This window comes from Gopherus flavomarginatus, chromosome 4 (genome assembly GCF_025201925.1).
Source record: "Gopherus flavomarginatus isolate rGopFla2 chromosome 4, rGopFla2.mat.asm, whole genome shotgun sequence".
NCBI classification, from domain to species: domain Eukaryota; kingdom Metazoa; phylum Chordata; order Testudines; family Testudinidae; genus Gopherus; species Gopherus flavomarginatus.
The window spans coordinates 82515536-82539416 of record NC_066620.1 but is presented as its reverse complement, the minus strand read 5'-3'; the positions used below and the strand labels follow the sequence as shown (position 1 = coordinate 82539416).

At 46.7% G+C, this 23881-nt stretch overlaps 1 protein-coding gene across 4 annotated transcripts in view; it reads left to right on the top strand.

Annotated features, from left to right (window-relative positions):
• Positions 1-23881, top strand: part of SLC35F3 (solute carrier family 35 member F3) — a 302289-nt gene that overhangs the window by 171546 nt on the left and 106862 nt on the right. The window contains exon 1 of one of the 4 annotated variants that reach the window (XM_050951546.1): positions 12059-12190. The exons of 2 other annotated variants lie outside the window; for them this stretch is intronic. Coding sequence is in view for 1 of the 2 variants with exons in the window: in XM_050951544.1 (XP_050807501.1) it covers positions 12510-12585 (76 nt within the window). In the remaining variant the exon portion in view is untranslated. Of the gene's footprint in view, positions 1-12058; positions 12191-12362; positions 12586-23881 lie in introns of those variants that run through there. One more of the 4 variants, XM_050951544.1, reaches the window with a different exon arrangement.

Sequence of the window (23881 nt, the reverse complement as noted above, 5' to 3'; positions counted from 1 at the left end):
AAAATCTCCACCAAGCATTCTCAAAACTACAATACCCGCACGAGGAAATAAGGAAACAGATCAACAGAGCCAGACGTGTACCCAGAAGCCTCCTACTGCAAGACAAACCCAAGAAAGAAACCAACAGGACTCCACTGGCCATCACATACAGCCCCCAGCTAAAACCCCTCCAACGCATCATCAAGGATCTACAACCCATCCTGGACAATGATCCCACACTTTCACAGGCCTTGGGTTACAGGCCAGTCCTTGCCCACAGACAACCTGCCAACCTGAAACATATTCTCACCAGTAACTGCACACTGCACCATAATAACTCTAGCTCAGGAACCAATCCATGCAACAAACCTCGATGCCAACTCTGCCCACATATCTACACCAGCGACACCATCACAGGACCTAACCAGATCAGCCACACCATCACTGGTTCATTCACCTGCACATCCACCAATGTAATATACGCCATCATATGCCAGCAATGCCCTTCTGCTATGTACATCGACCAAACTGGACAGTCTCTACGGAAAAGGATAAATGGACACAAATCAGACATTAGGAATGGCAATATACAAAAACCTGTAAGAGAGCACTTCAACCTCCCTGGCCACACTATAGCAGACCTTAAGGTGGCCATCCTGCAGCAAAAAAACTTCAGGACCAGACTTCAAAGAGAAACTGCTGAGCTTCAGTTCATCTGCAAATTTGACACCATCAGCTCAGGATTGAACAAAGACTGTGAATGGCTTGCCAACTACAGAACCAGTTTCTCCTCTCTTGGTTTTCACACCTCAACTGCTAGAACAGGGCCTCATCCTCCCTGATTGAACTGACCTTGTTATCTCTAGCTTGCTTGCTAGCATATATATACCTGCCCCTGGAAATTTCCACCACATGCATCTGAAGAAGTGGGTATTCACCCACGAAAGCTCATGCTCCAAAACGTCTGTTAGTCTACAAGGTGCCACAGGATTCTTTGCTGCTTTTACAGATCCAGACTAACACGGCTACCCCTCTGAAAATAAAACTAGTGCTCTGTACTTTGTATGTCACTTTCTTGTGTATGTATTTTGTGGTTACACTATGTGGGTACTGCTTTCATTGAAGTCAAAGACAAAGCTACCATTAACTTTAGTCGGAGCAACATCCATTTTGTGTAAGCCTATTACAGGCTTCCATACTGTACTATTAATTACCAGTCCGGATCCATTCTTCAGAAGCATTAACTAAATCCACAAACCCAACTATAGAAGCTGAGGGATTAGTGATACGCAAGAAAAAGTCTTTATAAGTAGCTATCTCATGACGGTGTGTGTAGAATACTTCAAAATGTACTATGGGTTATCTTGGGATCAGGTCTCACTGCTTGTACTAATGTTATGATCCTCCCCAGGCACAGTGAAAAGCAGAGTCATATTTGGTGCCACAAAATAAACATACTTTCCTATAGAAAAAAATTTGCCAAATAGTTCCAGTGAGAGGTGATTTATAGAGTGGGTTGGCTCATCTTCTATGGGCATATCCAAAAATTTGTGTATCCGACTATATTAAAAGTAAAATTGCACATATTAACAACATGAAAAATATTTTAACAATAGCTAATTAATATTGGATGGGAAAAAGCTATCATATCTGCTCCCTCCTACCCCATATAGAAACAACAGAAAAATAGCCAAGACACAATGCTACTGCATTTCTAGTAGATTAAAACAAATCTCTGGCAATTGCAGGAATATATTGATGACAGTCCCCTAAACGGTAGCAAAAGTCAAATAATTTTTATACATTATATAAATATTCTAAACCTTTTTGCAAAGGGGACTCAGAGTTTGTCACATGGGCTCTCCTTTGTTCCTCCTAACTTCAGTCATGAATAATGGACTGGCTAATGTCTATCTGTACCTCTGTGCTCTTCTGGATGAAAAGCAAGAACTGCTCATGTGTGTGTGATTGTTACTTTTTAATGCCTACAACTGATGAAGGATGAAGAACTATTTAAGCTAAAGGAGAATGTTACCACAAGAACAAATGGGTATAAACTGGTCATGAACAAATTCTGGTTGGAATTAGAAGGTTTCTAACCATCAGAGGGGAGAGGTTCTGGTACAGCCTCCTAGTAGGAGTTGTGGGGGCAAAACACTTAGTTTTAAGAAAGAGATGGACAAATTTACGAGTACAATTGTATGGGGGGGAGGGATTGCATGTGACGATAGGGGACAAGGGTCATCAACAGCCCTGGGGCTCACTTCTGGTTTATGTCTTATGTTCCCAAAGCTCATACTTCAGCATTTCAGATGACCATAGCAGGGGCCAGGAAGAGATTCCCCGCTCCCCGCCAATCTATTCCAGCAGGGTTTTTTATCTCTTTCATCTGAAACACCAAGGATGACCATAGCTGAAGATGGGACTTGGGACAGGGATCTTAGGGGCACTGGGCATTCTTTTTCTGTCAGGTGCTTGGCTGGCTGGTTCTTTCTCATACGCTCAGAGTTTATCTGATTTCCATGTGTAGAGCTGGGAAGGAACTTTCTCCCAGGTTTGATTCGCAGTGGCTTTGGGGGTGTTTTCACCATCTTCTGCCAGGATTTTCTGGGTATATCTCACTTAATCATTTCCCTGCTATTGCAGGGGCTTCGGGCACTGACACACCTTGGTCCCTCCTATTCTCTAGTCTCCTACAGGCTGTAATACTTTGGTCTTATTTTAGTTGTGTTTAGTGTGCGGGTGCTGGTATTGGTGGTCTGTGCTATACAGAAAGTCAGATTAGATAATCTGGTGGTCTCTCCTGGCCATGAACTCTTAACTCTAAAAGCATTACTTACAATATTACAGCAGCTAATTTAGATTCTTCTATAAATCAAATAGTGCAGTGCAGATCTATGTCTGCATAGTCTATAGTTTCTAACCCTGTCCCTGCATCTGTGTAGTTGAGCTGATGTCTGCATGTTTGCAGCATGCAACAGCATCATTTAAGAGAATACTCATTTCCCCTAAGCACTGACTATCAATTTGTGGATGAATCTAATAGCAAGGTTGTAGTATTTTCCACTGCTTCATTTTGGACTAGCTACTATTTATAACTGCATCTTCCTGCTCCCACATAACAGTTACGTGCTGCCTGCACAAATACCGTATTACCCTGTGCAAGGGACGAGAGGAAGGAGAGGCTGCATGCCATATCGCAATCAGCTGCTAAAAGTGTAGAGGTGCAAAAGGGTGATTCAGGTGAGATCATACACTTTCCCTCTGTATCCACTTTCCTCTACCCTTCCTATTGGTCCTCAGGATTCATCGGCCATGACTTTTCTGCATCTACTAAACTCAACAGCTGTGTAGTCAATTATCTCTTCAAAAACATTCTGTTTCAAAGGCATCTGAAAGTTAAGAATACAGGAGACAAAGTGGATTATTTATGCTAAGTACTTGTCGCTGAAACATCATTCTTTTTTCCTCAGTCTCATCATCTGGGAAGTTATTATAAGGATCTTTATAATGTACTCTAATTGTTGGCAGCATTATTTTTGTTAATAGGACATCAGACAGTTTAAGATGTGTATTAATGCTAGGCCTTTGGGACCAATTATACTCACTGCACTTGTGTAATTCTAGGGTAACTTCACTGAAGTCTGTGATGAGTTGAGAGAGCTGTGAAGGATGTGGGGCTGATCTATAATCATTAAATGAATTCTGCATATGACCTGGTTATTGAGATATTTATTGCAGTTATATTGGTTACTGGAATGCTTATTTATATATTGATTTAGTTAAATATCAAGACAGTTAGTGCAATAGCAAGAAGGCAACATAATGTCTCTAGATAGGTAACTTCCTAATAAACACAGCAGGGGTTCATTAAGAAACAATTCTGTGCTATTAATATGCTAAGATGCTCCTTGGCTCCAGCCACAATTACACAGCTCTTTAGCCCAGGCCCGGAACAGAGACCAAAATAACTTGAAATGGTTAATTAACTTGCTAGAAAGAAGGGGAGGCAGCTGTCAGAGGCTGTTTCTGAGGACCACACTGACACAGAGATAGGCCCTACGAAGGGGAGTCAAGCATTTGGGCCATCCTAAGGCTTACCACCCAATGAAAGCTTAGGAAGATAGAAAGACATGCATATAAACTGTTTTGTTGTTTTAAGATCCTTCTCTTCTGCTTTACTATGTTCTTACTGTTAAAATTAAACAATACTTTTTAAGGAAGTTGTCTGGTTGCTACATTAACCACTGATCAGTGCTCTCAAAGGGAAGACTGGCAGGTGTCAAGGCCAGCTGGACCTGCTGAGGAATCAGGGCCGGCCCACATGGAGATAGGGCCCAGGGACCTACTCTCAGAGCGAGAGAATCATGGGATTCCACTGAGACAATGGCTTCAGGGAACTGTATTGCATTTGTGAATCTTTTGAATCCAGCATAGGTCAGAACAGACCAAATGATCTGTGTAAAATGAGTTGATGGTCTCTGTGCATGCCTCTTGGCTGTCCACCTTCTAAAAAGCTCCTTCACAGTTACTGTAGTGCTAATGGTCAGTCTTGTCGGCAGACTCAGCAGAAAGGTCAGGGACTGAATGAGTTTAGAGTCTGAACTTTCCTTTTCACCCATGGAGATGTTTTTTCTGCCTAATTAGATCTGAAGCACGTTGACAGAGCAATGTAGTGAAGCACACATCACTGTTGCCTGTGCTTTGTATAAATATAGTGCTCCTTTCTTCAAATCGGTTACCTTTTCAGGAACACTAAATTCACTTTTAATAAAAATCAAAATAGCTAGTGGTAAGATATTTTCCCATTTGCAAGTTGAAATAAAACATAGATATTGTCTGTCTGCACCATAAAATGAAACCTAAAAATGAAGCTTACATAGTCTAAAGTTAAAAGGTCCAAGACCTAAGCAAGCTTTTTATTTTATTGGTGTGACAAAATGAGGGAGAGGCAAACAGGGTTAATTGAAATGCAGCAGTCTAAAGTCAGAAAAGTGGGTGACTGTCTCAGAATTTGTTACAGAGAGAAAGTTATGACTTTAGTAAAGTGCACCACCATGCGGATCTTTCTTTACTGCTCACAAAAGCAATAAACATTAAAGTTAATTGAAAAAACCCACAGGCAAGATATTCCCACCAGGGCTCTTTATATCCATGTCTAGGAACTGGGTTATATCATTCCATTGGTGAAGGAATCTGAAATACACTGGGGATAGGAATTATTAATCAAACTCTTCCAATTTCATACACTCTGGCAAACAACTGGAACCAGATTTCATTCAGCTGCCATGACTTCCTTTTTCACCTGATATCCAGCTCTGTGGACACTAGTGGAATGACAGAAGACACATAACTAACAAAGTGCTTGATGGATGTTGGGAAGGCAAAGATCAGAAAGACATTGTCATTACAGTGAGGCAAATATTGCAAAATAAAACTAAAACTGACTGAGTGTAAAACTTCTTACTGAATTTGCATTGACTAGACTCGATTCTTTTGTGTTAGATTCCTGTGAATATGAAAGACTCGCGAACTATATTACTGGTGAGTTTTCATCAACACAGCAAATTTTGAGTGAATTTTGCAACACATTTGCAGAACAAACTTCATATTCAAAATTACCAGCATTTGCACAAGAAACAGGCTTCTAACAGATAGTAGGGATCTCGTTAGAAATAAAAACATACCAAATAACCACACACACCATAAAAGCTTGAATTTTAAATACAACCAACTGCTCACAAACAAGCTACAGACTGAGAATTATCTGAAGAGATTATTGAGCAAGGTGAAAATTTGTGAGGACAATCTTGTACAGTGAGTTTCATGAGAATACTTGTTTGAAATTTTTGGACATTATCCCTCTGTCTGTATCTATGTCTGTGTTTACTGTATGTCATCTCTTTGTCTTCAGCTCAGCCTGTTATATTCTACTTTGCGTGTTTGAGTTCTTGTTCAGTGATAAGGATAATAACCTGTCTAACTGTTTCATTTTGTGTTCTTAATTAGTATTCCTTCATTTTAAGTCTTTGCAGCATTTGTGAACCATTCAGCATTTGTGTACGTTTACAGTAGAGGATTTCAAGTGTAGATAAGCTACTTATTTACAGCAGAATATTTCAAGTGTAGATAGGCTACATATTGACCAGACAGATCACTATGAAGAGGAGATTTGAAAGTGGTGCAAGCAAGAGACGGTGAAAACAACTGAGTGAAGCAGCAGCTAAGAGCTCTGTAGTAGAGCGGTGCCGGGGCTCGACCCTCCTTGAGGGGGAAGCAGAGCCACACTGGCTCGCTTCACTCCTTCTGCCTCGGGCCCGTCCCTTGCTGCGGGGTTGAGCATGAGAGAACAGTATATAAGTATGCCCTGGCCCTTGGGCAGGGCGGGGCAACACACACAGTCTAGGCTCAGGCCTTTCAGCAGGGGCTGAGCAACAAAAGAGCGGAGACGGCCTCCTCAGGTCAGGGGAGCGGGAGTCTGCCACCCTTGGAGGAGTGGCAGGGGGAACGCAGGCCCTCCCACTCCACTGCGTTCCAGCCCGGGGCCCTAGCAGCGGTTAAAGCTGCTGATGGTCAGTGGGGCATCCTGACCGAAACACACTGCCATTGGCTCAGGTGAGCCCGCAGCCTGATTGGGGTCGGCTGCCCCTGGGCCACTTCCAACCTCCCCCTCACCGGGTACCTGCCCTCTGCCAGCATCGTCCGGGGGGTCCCAGACCATGGGTTCCTCAGGGTGTCTGGCGTCGGGAGGTCCAGTCCACTCCTCGGGGTATCGGGCATTGGGAGGTCCGGTCCACTCCTCGGGGTATCGGGCGTCGTGCGGTCCGATCCACTCCTCGGGGTACCAGGCGTCGGGAGGTCCAGGCAGCTTCTCCACAGGCTGAGCGTCGGACCGCTCAGTCGGCTCCTCTGAGTACTGGCCCCAGGGGAGGTCAGGCCAGTACCCCTCCAGGTACCGGGCACGGGGTAGGCCAGGCCCAGCGGGAGCTTGGGCCCTAGCGTCTGCCTTCTCTGGCAGCCTCCTCCTAACTGAGCACTGGGGCCGGGCTTTTGTATTTCCTGTCCTTCCCCTTGACTTCCAGGGGGCAGGGACAGGCGGTGGTGTCCTTGGACTACCTGTCCTGCCCCTTGACTTCCGGGGGGCGGCGACAGGTGGCGGGGGCTCCACCCATGGCTGCGCCCTTTCTGGCCTGTTCTCCTCAGGAGCGCGGGGGAGTGGGGCCCACTCGCTACAAGCTCAAAGCCAATAACTTCATTTCTTAAACCACTGGAAAACGCACCTTATTCAACAAACAGTGCTACGGATAATGAAAACTCTGCAACTGCAACAGATATTTCAGTGCCAATATCTGAACATGAGTAGTCAAGAAGATGTGCCAGCCATAACAGATGCAGCAGAAGATCCTGTGTACGATCAAGAAACTCAACAGCAACATGAAGATGTAGATCTTACGCAGCAAGAGCAATTCATGAGTACTACAGGTTTGACTGTGACTGACATTGGAATTATTAACAAGCACAATACTGCCCAAATGCAATCTTTTCTTTAAATTAGTTATTTTGAAATTCCAAGTAACATTCCACGAGATGCTGATAATCATGCTTTCCCTACTCATCTGCTGACAAAAACTCTTCCAAATGGTGAGACCTGCACAAGAGACTGGTTATGCTGGAGTACAGAAAAACAATCTCTGTACTGTGCACCCTGCTTCATTTTGAACAAAAGTGCTGCAAATGCATCAGTTCTCTCTGATCAATCAGGATGGAGCATCAACAGAGGTTGGAGGAAGTTGAAAGACCGAATATCATCACATGAGAGTTCACCGTCACACAAAGAAAACTATGTTGCATGGAAATCAGCCAGTAGGGCAGCATCAGCTGAAAGTTCAGTTGAAAATTTACTCTTGACTGAACTCTCTACAGAAACTAACTGGAACCCCAATCCAGATTTTTCACATTTGCTATCTGTCACCCTAGTTGAGAACCATGGGTCCATTTTCTACCACTGGACAGGTTTATCCTGGAACCTGTTTGGCTTCAGTGCACTGAAAGAAATTGCATCAAAAGAGAGAATTCTAACCTTGCATGGTGCTCTCAGTAGGAATATTTTGCTCTTCTACAGTGAAGTTATCAGGGGTTCTCAAGACACTTTACAACACAGTAATTCGTTTTCACAACACCTTGAGCGCATCCTGAATGCCATCCTTTTTCTTTCTGAGCGGGGATTGGCTTTCTTTGGTTCCAGTCAACATATTGGTGATCATGCAAATGGAAAATTTCTAGGCATAGTTGAGTTCCTCAACAAATCTGACCCTCTTTTATCAGAGCATGTTAAACATGTTCGAGAATCACAAGAGAGGTAATGAGATTCAAAATGCCAAGTATTTTTCAATCATTGTTGATGCCACTCCAGATTGCTCTCACAAGAAACAGCCTACTGTGGTTCTTTGATATGTTCAGATTGTAGACAGCTCAAAATTTTCAGTTGAAGAAAGGTTAATTTTGTTTGATAATTTCACGAGAAAAACTGGAAAAGAAATTGGTGCTTGAGTACTAGCAATTCTAGAAGGTTTTAAGTTAGATTTTCAAGTCTGCATTGGCCAAGCCTATGACAACGGATCTAATATGGCTGGGAAGTACAAAGGTGTACAAACAGTTCTCCTTGAGCATAATTCAAACTATATTTTCTCCAGCTGTGGAAACCACACCCTAAACCTTGTAAGTGTTGACTGTGCTGAGTCATGCAAGGAGGCAATTACTTATCTTGGAATTGCTCAGCAAATGTACATTCTCTTTGGTAGCAGTCCACAAAGGTGGGAAATTCTGAAGCAATATCTTCCTGTTTCACAGCATGGGGTGTCCAAAACTGCATGGTGTGCACATATTGATGGTGTTCAACCAGTTGCGCAGCATTTGAATTCAGTGAGAAAGGCTTTAAATGAGTTTGAATCACTCAATCTCACTGCACAGGCTCAAACTGAACTTCAGTCTATTCAGAAGCACATGTCCAAAATTGAATGCATTCTAATGTTATCTTTGTGGATGAAGCTACTTACAATGATCCACCAAACTAATCTGGTAATCGAAGCATGCATTGCTACACTTGATGTTGAGAAAGATTGAAAGTCTTATCAATGACATTCAACAGATTCATGAACAATGGGATGCGATCCTGACTGAGTCCAAATTAGTAGCACAAAATATTGGCCTTCCATCTGAGTTCTCCACCTATTTCAACTTACCTACTGAATCCGATGCTGAGCAGCATTATAGGGTCAATGTCTTCCATGTCATCATTGACTCTGTTCAGTCAGGTATTACACATCGATTTGAGTCACTGCAACTAATTTGTACCCTTTTGGGGTCTCTTTGGCAGTTCAACAGACTGAATACTGCAGAAAGTAGATCTTCATCTGAATAATTTCAGCAACAGTACAACAAAGAAATCTCAAAAGATCTCAGTGACGAGGTCATCTTCCTCAAAACAAATATATTCCTTTAAATTGGATTGCAAGCCAAAAGAATTGCTTCAAGAAATACTTGAACTTGGACTCTCTGGGTTGTTTCCTAATATCACAATTGTATTGCATATTTTTGTCAGTTTGCCTGCATCAGTGGCTTCAGGTGAACGCACCTTCAACGTGTTGAAGCAGGTAAAGAACTATCACCATTCAACTATGGGACAAGAGTGTTTGAATGGGCTCGCCATGCTTAATATTAACTGAGACATTGCACAAAAGCTAGATTTTTCCTCAATAATTAGTGCATTTGTACAGAAAAAGGCTAGAAAAGCATTTGTTAAATAAAAAAATATTCAAATTATGTTTCACTCTTTCTCTGGTGCCTTATTTTGTTTTCATGTGTCGTCATTTTTATTTTTATTAAGGGCCTCAAAAGCTGGAAGTGGCCCAGACGTCTCTGGACCTCTGAAAGGGCCTGTGTGGTGCGGCTTGGCCGCGGTTCGTCCCTCAGCAGGGCTGTGGGGTATCCCACCACCTCGCTCTAGTTCACCGGCCGATGGCTCTGCGGTTGTGGGGAACAACGAACACTTGGTTAGGTGCTAAGGCCCTTGGAGCGGGGGCTGAGTCAATAGTCAAATGGCGGCCCAGGCCCTATGTCAGGGCGGGGCAGCCAGCAAACCGTCAGAGACTCAGGCTTTTAATCGGGGACTGAGTCAAGAGTCCAAATAGCAGCCCAGGCCCTGGATCAGGGCGGGGCAACAAGCAAAATAGCAGCCCCGGCCCGAGGTCAGGACGGGGCAGCAGGCAAATGGTCAGGGACTCAGGCCTTTCAGCAGGAGCTGAGTCACTAGTTCAATGTCAGCCCAGGCCCTGGGTCAGGGCGGGGCAGCAAGCAAACAGTCAGGGACTCAGGCCCTTAAGCAAGGGCTGAGTCAATAGTTCAGTAGCAGGAGGGCCTAGCCTCTCGAGGCCAGGGAGAAGGGGGAGTCTGCCACCGAAGGAGTGGGTGGCAGGGGGGACGCAGGCCCTCCCACTCCACTGCGACCCAGCCCGGGGCCCTAGCAGTGGCAAAGACTTGCTGCTGTCAGTGGGGATCCTGGCCGCAACACACTGACATAGGTTCCAGCAGTACGGCAGCCAGACTGGGGTCAGCTGCCCCCAGGCTACTTCCACACTCCCCCTCGTAGGGTACCTGAGTCATCGTAGCATCGCTGGTGGTCTCAAACACCATCGGTTCCTCTGGGTAAGTAGCGGATGGTAGGCTCAGCTGCTCTTCGGGGCAGTGGGCAAGAGGCAGGCTCGACTCCTCCTCGGGGTAGCGGGCAAGAGGCAGGCTCGGCTCCTCCTCAGGGTAGCTGGAGCGGGGTTGTCTCGGCCAGTCCTCCTCGGGGTAATGAGTGAGGGGAAGGCTCAGCCAGTCCCCGGGTAGCTGGAGCGGGGTAGGCTCAGCCAGTGCTCCTCTGGGTAACGAGTGAGGGGTAGGCTCGCCCGGCCCAGTGCAACCTCAGGCTGGCCACATCCTTCTGCTGTCTTCCCTGAGGGAACTCAGCTGCAGACGTCTGGTCTCTGCGGCAGCTGGCTCTCAACTGAGCTCTGCAGGTGAGCTTTTATACTTCCTGATCTGCGCCATGACCTCTGGGGGTGGGCGCAGGACCCAGTAGCTCCGCCCACATTGGTGTCAGGGGAGGTTCATCCCTCAGCGGATCTGGGGGGTATCCCACTGCCTCGCTACAGCCTGTCTTGAAAAACTGAGTAGGGAGGGGAAGGATGGTGGATTTCTAATCCAGGAAGCATAATACAATTAAGATGCTGGCCCTCATCTCAGTGAGAACCCTACAGTAGTTTCCCCCAAGACTGGTTTAAAAATGAGCTCAAAGCTGACACCATCCCCAGAAGACAGGGGGTTGGCATCAAATATGCAAATAAACAAGGAGTCCTTGTGGCACCTTGGAGACTAACAAATTTATTTGGGCATAAGCTTTTGTGGGCTAGAACCCACTTCATCAGATGCATGGAGTGGAAAATACAGTCACAGGTGTGTACATATGTACATAGCACATGAAAATATGGTAGTTGCCATTTTGCTGATACAGACTAACACGGCTACCACTCTGAAACCTATCAAATATGCAGTCATTCTAATTTTATATGTGCTAAAACAAAATAAAATAGCCCCCCAAACAATTGGCACTAAAATGGTTGGCAGCAGCTGTAGAGGCCTCATAGACAGGCTCCCCCCCGAGGTGGGTGCTGAGATCCTGGGAGAGGCAGGAAGGGAAGCTTGCAAGGGCCACTATCCATACAACTGTCATAGTGTCAGTCTCTGGAGAGTCATTTTCACACGCTCTATAGCCACTAAAAAGTGTAACAGGTGCTAGTGGGTGCAGCGTTTCTGTGGGCAGAGTCGTGTGAGTGTGTCCCCTTCATGTCTTGCTCCTGGACGTGTGTGCCTGTGTCTGCCTCTCCATGTATTGGTCCTACCCATTCGCATGAGCTGTCACAAAGTCTGCAGTGGGCGGGGGGGAAGGGGAATAAGAGCCTTCCACTCCGAAGGTGACAGAACCACTTGCTCGTCCATGGAAAGGCTGCAATGGCCCGGGGGGCTCCCATAGCTCTGGGCGAGTGAAACGCCCAAGTAGTGTCCACCGCTACCCCCGCGCCTCAGTCAGGCACGGGCACAGGGCCTAGCCACACAGCATCTGGGCGCTAAGGGGGCTGTGGTCGGGGCCGCTTCCTTGCGGAACTGAAAGGTGAGTGAGCGAGCCAGGGCAGCTCCCCTTCTGCCCAAGCCGGCGGGAGCGCGGCTGAGGGGGGGGGGGCGAGTTGCATGTGACGTTTTGTTTGCAGCAAGCCTCAAAGTGGAGGCGAGAGCGCGGGGTGAGGGAGAGGGAGGCAGCGGCGAGCCTGAGGACTGGGCGCTGCTGCGGCAGAGGGACGCGCAGGGCAGGGAGAGCCCGCAGAGCAGGCAGCGCTGGCTGCAGGAGGCAGCGGGAGCGGAGGGCGCTGCTGCAGCCGGTCCCAGGATGTAGGCGAGCAGCTGGAGAGCTCCTGCCGGCACAAGGGCTCACCATGAAGAAACACTCAGCCAGGGTAGCCCCGCTCAGCGCGTGCAACAGTCCGGTCCTTACCCTCACCAAAGTGGAAGGTAAATCCGGCCGCAGTGGAGGCGGGGCGGCGGGAGAGCTCGGCAGCCCCGCGGATTGGGGCGTGGGGACCCCGCCGGTCACTCCGCGGCTGTGCGGAGCTGGACGTGCCGCGGCGGGAGCTCAGCGCTCCTTGGCCGGGCGGGAGAAGGCTGCAGCCCGGCGCTGCCTGCGGGTTCCTTGGCTGGGAGAGGGGCCGCGGGGCGCGGTGGCGCTGCTGCTGGAGGGCGAGGGGCGGGATTGCTGCAGCCGCGCGGGGCCCTATCCTGAAGGGACCCGCCGACTGCCACTGAAGGAGGATTTCGCCAATGCAGACATCGCCGTCCAGTGTGCTGAGCGTCAGCTCCCTGTCGCGGGGCCGGAGCCCGGCACAAGTTAGCGCTAAGTTTTCCCGGGCGGGGAACAGGCGGGGAAGGGCTGTGCATTGAAGGAGGGGCTGCTTTGGGAAAGGACATGCTGCCCTCATAGGAAATGGAGAAACGCTCATTGCCCACATCGTCCGCCTCCTGCGCGCCTGCGACTCTGCTTTCCGGCGGAGGGGGGTTGGTGGGAGGCTACATTGCGTTGCATTGCTGCGTTATTCCCACTGCTGTACCAGAGCCTCCTCCAGCGCTCCCCGGCCCCCTCCTGAAGCCTTGGAGAGCAGGAAGCAGACTCTGCCTTCAGCTGTGCTGGCACTGAGCTAAAGCTGACCCCATGACTCCCCCTCAGACACACCACCACCATCCTAGGTGCTGGAGCTAGGAGTGCGGGGGTGCTGCAGCACCCCCTGACTTGAAGTGGTTTCCATCAAATACAGGGCTTACGTTTAGTGGCTCTCAGCACCCTCATTGCAAACATTGTTCCAGTGCCCCTGACCACCATCACACTGACTGACTGTGCACTGGTCACAGGACACCCCTGTGAGGCAGGACAGTGCTCTTATCCCATTTGACAGATGGGCAGAGACTAAGGGATTTACCTACGGTCACACAGGAAGTCAGTGGCAGAGCCAGGATTTAAACCCAGTTTTTTCAAGTCCCAGGCTCACACCTTAACCACTGGACCTTCCACTTAGTTGGTAATTGGTCAGAATCTGTCAACACTAGTAAGTGGGTCGGAACGGAAGCATCAGAAGTTGTTCAGGCTGAGCTGATAAAGCTGGTGTGCCCTGTTGGCCTGAAACAATAAGCACGTTGGCTCCATACGGACTGAAACTGGAGGTGCTAGGGGTGCTGCCGCATCCCTGAGCTTGAAGTGGTTTCCATCATATACAGGGTTTCAGCTTGGTTCAATGGCTCCCACTATACAAATTATTCAGTAGCTCTCAGCACCGCTGATTGTCTCTAAGGCCATGGCTACACTGGCGCTTTACAGCGCTGCAACTTTTGCGCTCAGGGGTGTGAAAAAAATACCCCTCTGAGCGCTGCAAGATACAGTGCTGTAAAGCCTCAGTGTAAACAGTGTCGCAGCACTGGGAGCGCTGCTCCAGCGCTGCAAGCTACACCCGTAGAGGATGTGGAGTACATGCAGCGCTGGGAGAGCTCTCTCCCAGCACTGGCGCTGCGACCACACTCGAAACTTCAAAGCGCTGCCGCGGCAGCGCTTTGAAGTACAAGTGTAGCCATACCCTAAGGTTAGTAGAAGTGCAGAGAGATTTCAAGAGGCCGTTTGCAACCAGGAGAGGGGATCCTGCAGTCATTCAGATACCAGGCTCTGGGTGTTCTGGTCTACAGTGGTCTATAGTGAAGCAGCAGTTGCAGAGGAAAGCAACCAGGGAAACCTGAAGAGGTTATGCTCCAGGTGAAATGACCCTGGAGTGTGGCATGGCATGTGGGAGGGCAAGGCACCATGGTCTGGAATGCAGTAGTCATCAGAGGAATGGGGACAAGTGGGCTAGGTGCTGGAGCAGAGGAAGGAAGCTGAGTGAGGGTAGTATGGGAAAGATGTGGAAAAAGAGAATGAAGAGATGATGGGGGCAGGGAAGGGAAAGGGTCAGTGGAGGAAGAAAGAGGGTCCTAGAAGGAGCAAGTCAGTCACTGTAGGAAAGGACAAAGAAGTGCAAATAGGCATTGGGAAGAAATATAGACAATGTGGCACTGAAAGAAAGTGGCTGGGAGGAAAGGAAGAGAAATGGACTGTGAGAGAAGAGGGGTAATAAGAAGGGCCATCAGAGAAAGGAGGAAGAGAGAAAAGAGGAAATAGAGATTGAGATTCTGGAGCACTCACAGGAGGAAAAAGACAGAGGGCTTCTGGAAGGAGAAATAAAAATGAGGGGCTCCAGTAAAGTGGGGAGGAAAAGCAGAATAAGAAGAGAAGTATTGAAAGAGAAAAATAGAAAGGAAGAGGAGAGAAAATGGTAGAAATATAGATGGAGAGAAAGAGGAGGAAATGAAGAAATGGGGTGAGAGAATGAAAAAGGAATAAATAAATGGAAGGTGAAAAAGAAAAATCAAAACCACACAACATTAAGGCTGCTGGTTCTATTTATTCAGAATACATGTTGCTCTGTTTCCCAGGCAGTAATCCTCCTGGGGACAGTGTGTAGCCAATCTCCCAGCCAGTTCTTGATGGAAGAGTTTTTAGTCTGATTGCTCTTTCCTTGAGCTGTAAATTGAATCCTTTCAAGCCTATCCCTGTCAGCTCTGTGTACCAACTTTCAGAGACCATATTACCAGCTGCCAAGAACTTAGCTGACCTAGTTGGCTTTTTCCAACTTTAGTTTCTATGTGCCTGATTCTTCTTCCATTGAAGTAATGGAATGGCAAAATTTAAAATACTGTACTTAAATGATTCAGGCCCAGAGATTTAAGGAAACAGCTGGAGTTACTCTTGCCATTTATGTCTTTTTCATGAGATAGACAACTCTGTGTGAGACTTTCTCTTACCAAACTAATCAACAGGGCAGTTCTTGGAATGGTTACCAGTGACACAGCAGCAAAGAATCCTGTGGCACCTTATAGACCAGGGGTCGGCAGCCTTTCAGAAGTGGTGTGCCGAGTCTTCATTTATTCACTCTAATTTAAGGTTTTGCATGCCAGTTATACATTTTAACGTTTTTTAGAAGGTCTCTCTCTACAAGTCTATATGTTATATAACTAAACTAGTGTTGTATTGTAAAATAAACAAGGTTTTCAAAATGTTTAAGAAGCTTCATTTAAAATGAAATTAAAATGTTGATCTTACGCCGCCGGCCCGCTCAGCCTGCTGCTGGTCTGGGGTTCTGTTCACCTAGGCCAGCAGTGGGCTGAATGGGGCCTGCGACCAGGACCCCAGCTGGGAAGGGTCTGGCAGCCAGAACCCCAGACCGGCAGCGGGCTGTGCAGGGCCAGCAGCCGGGACCCCAGTCCAACAGTGGGCTGAGCGGCTCAGCCCACTGCCGCTCAGGGGTCCCATCCGCTGGCTCCTGCCAGCTGTCATCCCGGCTGCCAGACCCGCCCAGCCCACTGCCAGTCTGGGGTCCCGGCCCTCCCCACATACACTGGGTCCCTACCTTCTCCCTGGTTCTGGCCCATTCTCTTCCTCTCTCTGCACTGAGCTGAGGGTGGGAGTGGACCAAGCACAGGGCTAGGGGTGGAGGGTCTGGCCAGGAGCTAGAATGAGGGAGGGGGCTCAGGGTTGGGGCAGGAGGTTTGGGTGTGGGGGCGCTTACCTGGTCAGCTCCCATTTGGTGTGAGGGGTGCAGGTGGGAATGTGAGTGGGGGTGCAGGAGCTCCCGTTTGGTGCTCAGGGTGGGGGAGGGGATCTGCGGGGTGCATGGGATGTGGGGGGGCTGGGGATGTGCAGGGTGCAAGAGTCAAGGCAGAGGGCTAGGGGCATGTGGGGGGGTGCAGGTGTCAGGGTAGGGGGGCTGGGTAAGTGTGGGGGTGCCAGAGTCAGGGCTGGGGTCATGGGGGGGGGAGGTAAAGGAGTCAGAGGGCTGGGTGGTACAGGGCTCAGGGCAGGGGCATGGGGTGTGTGGGGGGTGCAGGGCTCAGGGCAGAGGGCTGGGTGTGTGTGGAGGGGGGTTAGGGCTCAGGGCAGAGGGCTGGGTGACTGCCCCTCCCCCCGGACCCCAACCCCCCCATCTCCTTTTCCCGACTACCCCCTCCTGGGACCACACCCCCTATCTAAGCCTCCCTGCCCCTTGTCCTCTGACTGCCCGCCTAGGACCCTACCCCCTCCTGGTCCCCTGACTGCTCCAACCCTTATCCACACCCCCGCACCCAGACAGAACCCCCTGGACTCCCATGCCTATCTAACCGCTCCCTGCCCCCTGACAGGACCCCCAGAACTCTGGATCCATACAACCGCTCTCTGCCTGCCCCAACCCCTCTCCACCCCTACCTCCCTGATGATCGAAATACAAAAGGAGCGCTTAACGTTGATAAAGTCATTGCAGAGAAACTAAATGGATTCTTTGCTTCGGTCTTCACGGCTGAGGATGTTAGGGAGATTCCCAAACCTGAGCTGGCTTTTGTAGGTGACAAATCTGAGGAACTGTCACAGATTGAAGTGTCACTAGAGGAGGCTTTGGAATTAATTGATAAACTTAACATTAACAAGTCACTGGGACCAGATGGCATTCACTCAAGAGTTCTGAAGGAACTCAAATGTGAAGTTGCAGAACTATTAACTAAGGTTTGTAACCTGTCCTTTAAATCGGCTTCGGTACCCAATGACTGGAAGTTAGCTAATGTAACACCAATATTTAAAAAGGGCTCTACAGGTGATCCCGGCAATTACAGACCGGTAAGTCTAACGTTGGTACCAGGCAAATTAGTCGAAACAATAGTTAAGACTAAAATTGTCAGACACAGAGAAAAACATAAACTGTTGAGCAATAGTCAACATGGTTTCTGTAAAGGGAAATAGTGTTTTACTAATCTATTAGGAGTTCTTTGAAGGGGTCAACAAACATGTGGACAAGGGGGATCCAGTGGACATAGTGTACTTAGATTTCCAGAAAGCCTCTGACAAGATCCCGCACCAAAGGCTCTTACGTAAATTAAGCTGTCATGGGATAAGGGGGAAGATCCTTTCATGGATTGAGAACTGGTTAAAAGACAGGGAACAAAGGGTAGGAATTAATGGTAAATTCTCAGAATGGAGAGGGCTAACTAGTGGTGTTCCCCAAGGGTCAGTCCTAGGACCAGTTCTATTCAATTTATTCATAAATGATCTGGAGAAAGGGGTAAACAGTGAGGTGGCAAAGTTTGCAGATGATACTAAACTACTCAAGATAGTTAAGACCAAAGCAGATAGTGAAGAACTTCAAAAAGATCTCACAAAACTAAGTGATCGGGCAACATAATGCCAAATGAAATTTAATGTGGATAAATGTAAAGTAATGCATATTGAAAAGAATAACCCCAACCATACATACAATATGATGGGGGCTAATTTAGCTACAACGAGTCAGGAAAAATATCTTGGAGTCATCGTGGACAGTTCTCTGATGATGTCCACGCAGTGCGCAGAGGCGGTCAAAAAAGCAAACAGGCTGTTAGGAATCATTAAAAAGGGGTTAGGGAATAAGACTGAGAATATATTATTGCCCTTATATAAATCCATGATATGCCCACATCTCAAATACTGTGTACAGATGTGGTCTCTTCACCTCAAAAAAGATAGTCTAGCACTAGAAAAGGTTCAGAAAAGGGCAACTAAAATGATTAGGGATTTGGAGAGGGTCCCATATGAGGAAAGATTAAAGAGGCTAGGCCTCTTCAGCTTGGAAAAGAGGAGACTAAGGGAGGATATGATAGAGGTATATAAAATCATGAGTGATGTGGAGAAAGTGGATAAGGAAAAGTTATTTACTTATTCCCATAATACAAGAGCTAGAGGTCACTAAATGAAATTAATGGGCTGCAGGTTTAAAACAAATAAAAGGAAGTTCTTCTTCATGCAGCGCACAGTCAACTTGTGGAACTCCGTACCTGAGGAGGTTGTGAAGGCTGGGACTATAACAGCGTTTAAAAGGGAACTGGATAAATTCATGGTGGCTAAGTCCATAAATGGCTATTAGCCAGGATGGGTAAGGAATGGTGTCCCTAGCCTCTGTTCATCAGAGGATGGAGATGGATGGCAGGAGAAAGATCACTTGATCATTGCCTGTTAGCTTCACTCCCTCTGGGGCACCTAGCATTGGCCACTGTCGGTTGACAGTAAGAACGGCTGTTCTTACGTTCCTGACAGCCCCCCTACCCCCATAACTCCCGACTCATCCAACCCCCCACAGCTCTTTGTCCTCTGACCACCCCCTCCAGAGACCCCCCCCAGACCCTCCTTGCTCCCTGTCCCCTGACTGCCCTGACACCTATCCACCCCTCACCCCTTAACAGACCCCAGGACTCCCATGCCCCATGCACCCCTGCTGCTCCCTGACTGCCCCCTCCAGAGACCCCCGCCCCTAATCACCCCCCCAAGATCCCACCCCCCCTCCCATACAACCCACCCTGTCCCTGTCCCCTGACTGCTCCCACTCCTTATCCAACCCCCCTCCCCCAGTCCCGGACCCAGACACCTTACCATGAGGCTCCCCGCTCATCCAGAGTTTTGCCGCCGCTGCTCGCGTGCGCAGCCCTGCCCCTCAGAGCGCTGTGCGCGCCATGGCGTTGCTCCAGATGAACGGGGAGCGGTTTTCCCTCCCCATGGAGCCAAACTTTGCCCTGCGGGAGCGCACAGCCTCAGCCTCCAGAGGGCAGCGCGCGCAGCAGCAGGGCTCCAGGGGAAGGGGGGGAAGGCGGGAGAGGGGCCAGCGGCTTGCTGCGCTCTGTCCATGCTCTGGCCAGGCAGCGCAGACCCTGCAGTTTGCCGCTTCGGCGGGATTTTTAATGGCACACTGGAGTCCCAGCGGGCTCCAGCGTGCCATTAAAAATCGGCTCATGTGCCACCTTTGGCACGCGTGCCATGGCTTGCCGATTCCTGTTATTAGACTAACACATGTTTTGGAGCATGAGCTTTTCTGGGTGAATACCCGCTTCGTCAGATGCATGAGACACAGAACCTCTTTTCTTGCAAACTAGGGGCTTACAGTGCTAATGAAAAAGACAGAACACAGTTCTAGACATAAATGAACCGAAGTACATTGCAGGCAAGCTTTGATACCCAGCCCTGCTGCTGCACCTTTGCAAAGGTGTGCTACACCATCATTTTGCTCGCTGATCTCTGCTTAGCACAGGCTGAGCCCTGAAGTTTGACACGCTGTGTAGTAGAATCAAGGCTGATTCTGAAATAGCAACACACAAAAAAGTTTGTCCCGGCTTCAGCTAGCAGGAGTGATTACCATTTTCTGGCCCAGCACCAAAGCTACTTGGAGGAATTGGAACTGGTGGAGCCTGAGGAAATGTGCCTCTCGCCAGTCAGCCAAGAGGAGCCTTTCATTGATATGCATTACTGTAATGCCTTTCAGCATTCCCTCCTTCTCTGTCTGTACAGTTGCTACTTTGCTTTAAAAGGGAGATGAGGACTTTGTGCTCTTTCAGAAGCGTGACTGCCTTTTCAAATTATCCCAGAGATTGAATCATCACTATGCACCAAGCCTGCTGTACCAGCGCTTTGAAAGACAACCACATCATATACATATCATTCAAAGAGGCAGTAACCAGACTCCTTTCTCCTGTATCTGATGCTGCACCTGTTTGTTTTTGTATAGCTCCTGCCAAGCATAGGCTCAATGTCCATTGCTTATGTTTGTCCATATTTCTGTTGTTTTTATAGGCAATTTCTGTAGTGCAGTGGCCATCTTAAAGCTATGCTTTTTCTCTCCAGCCAGTGAGCTAGCTTCACCTCCACAGATACATGGAAGTGCATTTTACTCTGACGTCTGTATTCACCCCCAGGGAAGGGTAGCTAGTGTTTTCTCCTACCCTCCATCTTGGGGTCTTCCAGAGAAGGGCAGCTTTGACTTTCACCAAAAGCTCCAGGACACCCTCTCTGTGCAAAGTGACTACACCAAATCACTATCAGTACATCCTACAGCTATCCTAGCCATGCCTCTCCTTGACCGCTACCACCGAATTCCAAGCTCTGGGCCCATACTAGAGGGGAAATGGTATCTTTTTTCTGCTACTGCAACCGCCACTTCTAGCTGTGCACAAGGCTATCCACTGGCTAAAGTCAGCATAGATTCAGGAATTATTCTGGCCCATTGTTTTCTCTGTTTATTTTGTCCCTGATAATTGTCTGGTTATATCAGATTTTTGACCTGGTGTTCATCTCATGTAAGGTAAATTAGGATTCCAGTGAAGTCAACGGCGTTATATCAGTGTAAAGGAGTTCAGAATCAAGCCCTTTTCCTCTAAAGTTTAACTTTCCTTTGGAAATTTCCCCCCAAAAAAGATATGAAAAGTTAAAACTTTTTCATCTATTAAATCATTTGACAGTTTTATTGCATCTTAAAACTCAGCTGTGAATCATTATATTTGCAGTACATAATATAACCTTGGACTTTTCAGGACTTTGTCAGATATATGTGTATGTGGGGAGAGAGGGAGAAGGACTAACTAAAAGGCATTGTGCATAAAAGTATAAATATATGAAGCTACTCAGATTCACATCCACTGAGGATTTTGCCCTTTATTTACCTCAGTTAGGGATGGCAGCATCTCAGTCACACACGCCCACAACCACACCCTCACACACTTTCCATATTGTATAATTATACCTCATTTAGGTCTTTCTAATTACATTTATTAAAATCATTCAGACTTTTACATTCTTGTTAATTAACAGGAAAACAGTGTTTTACTTTTGCCAGAAGTTTAGCTGAAGCTATGGAAATGCAACTAGTGATGTTCAGAAGCTGCTCACATCACAGGTTATATCTCTCTTCTATAAATTGTTGCATATGCCTGTCTCTATTTAGAAGTTAGGGTCAAATTCTGCCTTGTGCAAATCTGGAGTAACTCCATTGGCATCACTCGAATTATTCAGGATTTCTGCAAGCATAACCAAGGCCAGAATTTGGACTTTAATGTGTTATACATTTTCAAGTTAAATTAATTCACCACAAGTGCGAAAACATGGTAATCACTGTAATAATGATACTTCCATAGCATCTGTTATTTAAAGATTTCAAAGCACCTTAAAACTATTAATCTTTTCAAAACCCCTTTGAGGTAGGTAACTCTTATTCCCATTTTGCAGATGGGGCAACCGAGGTATTGCAAAATTAAAACCAACTTGCCTAATTCACAACAGCACATCTGTCACGTGGACAAGAATAAAACCTAAATTCCCCTAATGCCAACACACCATCCTTTCTGTTGAAAGGATGCTTTGGGATGCAATAAGACTCTTTCCACTGATAACAGTGTGCACGGGCCAAGCCTTAATTTAGTGACTGTCTTGATTTTCATAACAAACTTCCTTTTTCAGGAAGTTACCTCAACTGTTGCACAAATATACTTGAGGCTAAATACTGTAGAAGAGCTGGCAATGCTCTATGGGACTGGTCTAAAGCTCATACAAAGATTTTCCCAGACTTCCATTGACTTTATTGGGCTTTGGATTAGGCCTCATAAGAACTCGGCCACAGAGTCAATATTTTTAAAAGCTTTCAAACATTTGACATAAAGAGGCTAAGCTGTGAAACAGAGAGAAATACATGGCACTCACTTTAAACACTCTTCTTGTGCTCCTGTACTTTGGAAAACATATAGCAACAGATGGGCCAATAGTAGATGCCTCTGTTTCTTTTTGTTTGTCGTGGTCTATGCTTTCAGAACTGGGAATATACCATGTGCATAGAAGCCAATCCTGAATTCCATGGGCATCCATAATTTCCACTGACTTCACAAGGAATGCATGATTGGGTCTACAGTGAATAACTTGCAACATGTCTTCTTTAGTTTTCACCAAGTTTTTGCTAAGAAGAAGGCTCTATTTTGAAACTTCAATGGTTTCTCTGATGTGGTGTTTGTGATCAGAACTAAAACTGCCAAACTCATTCACAGATGTCACTGACAGATGGTAACAACTTTCAGTAACTGGGACGGGATTCAAATCAGTGACCTAGCGGTGAAACTGGATGGGTAGAGTGCCTGAGGCTACCAATCTCCCCATAGTGTTCCCTCTTAATACCACAATATCTTTGGGCAGATGATCAAGACCCTGTTGCAGTGGTGTTGTCGGTTTCTGTGCTACACAGCACCTGCCACCTTTCCCAAGCGACACAACACTTTCATAGTCCTTAAACAGACTCAAAACAAACTTCTTTCTAGTTGTCGTAAGCTCACTCCTTGGAGATTCGATTTTGATCATGTTTTACTGTTTTTTAAAACTTTGTCCTACCTCACTGGTCTTAAGGGAATAAACCCTAAGTTATAGGTCTAGTGAGGACCAATTACATATAATATATCTGCCATGAATAGCATGTAAATAAAATGTACATGGGACCATTTCTATGCTATGGGTGGGTAGATACACAGAAATCTCTTACTACACTGTTGGGGAATGCTAAAATGGAAACTTTATTGCTTTGTGAAGCCAGATGATAATAGTTATTGAATATTTCTTCATGCTTTGTCACTTTTAAAGACAAATGCGTATGTGAATACATATGCAGTTTGAAAAAAAAGTGTTTTAATTTAGATTAATAGATTTATAGAGTTTAAGGCCAGAAAGGACCATTAGCTGATCTAGTCTGGCCTCCTATCTATCACAGGCTATTAAATTTCACCCAGTCACATCCTGATTCATTTTTGGTATCTTCTAGGCCAGTGGCTCTCAACCTTTCCAGACTACTGTACCTCTTTTAGGAGTCTGATTTGTCTTGTGTACCCCCAAGACTCAGCTCACTTAAAAACTACTTGCTTACAAAATTAGACATAAAAATACAGAAATGTCACAGCACGTTATTACTGAAAAATTGTTTACATTCTCATTTTTACCATATAGTTATAAATCATTTGGAATATAAATATTGTATTTACATTTCTGTGTATAGTATATAGATCAGTATAAAGAAGTCATTGTATGAAATTTTAGTTTGTACCGATTTCGCTAGTGCTTTTTATGTAGCTTGTTATAAAACTAGGCAAATATCTAGATGAGTTGATATACCCGTGGAAGATCTCTGCATTCCGCCAGGAGTATGTGTACCCCTGATTGAAAAAACATTGTTCTAGGTATCTTGAATTAATTGAAGTGTTCACTCCCAAAAAACAGCCTAGAAAAATTATTGCTAGTCAATTGATTTCATTTTAAAATATCTCCCACTAGAACTCTGAACATAGTATAATCAAAACTTCAGTTCACAAAATCTACTATTGATGCTTCCTGTTTACATTGTATTAGTTTTCTACAGAAGCAAATGCTGTCTCCCCACCTTTC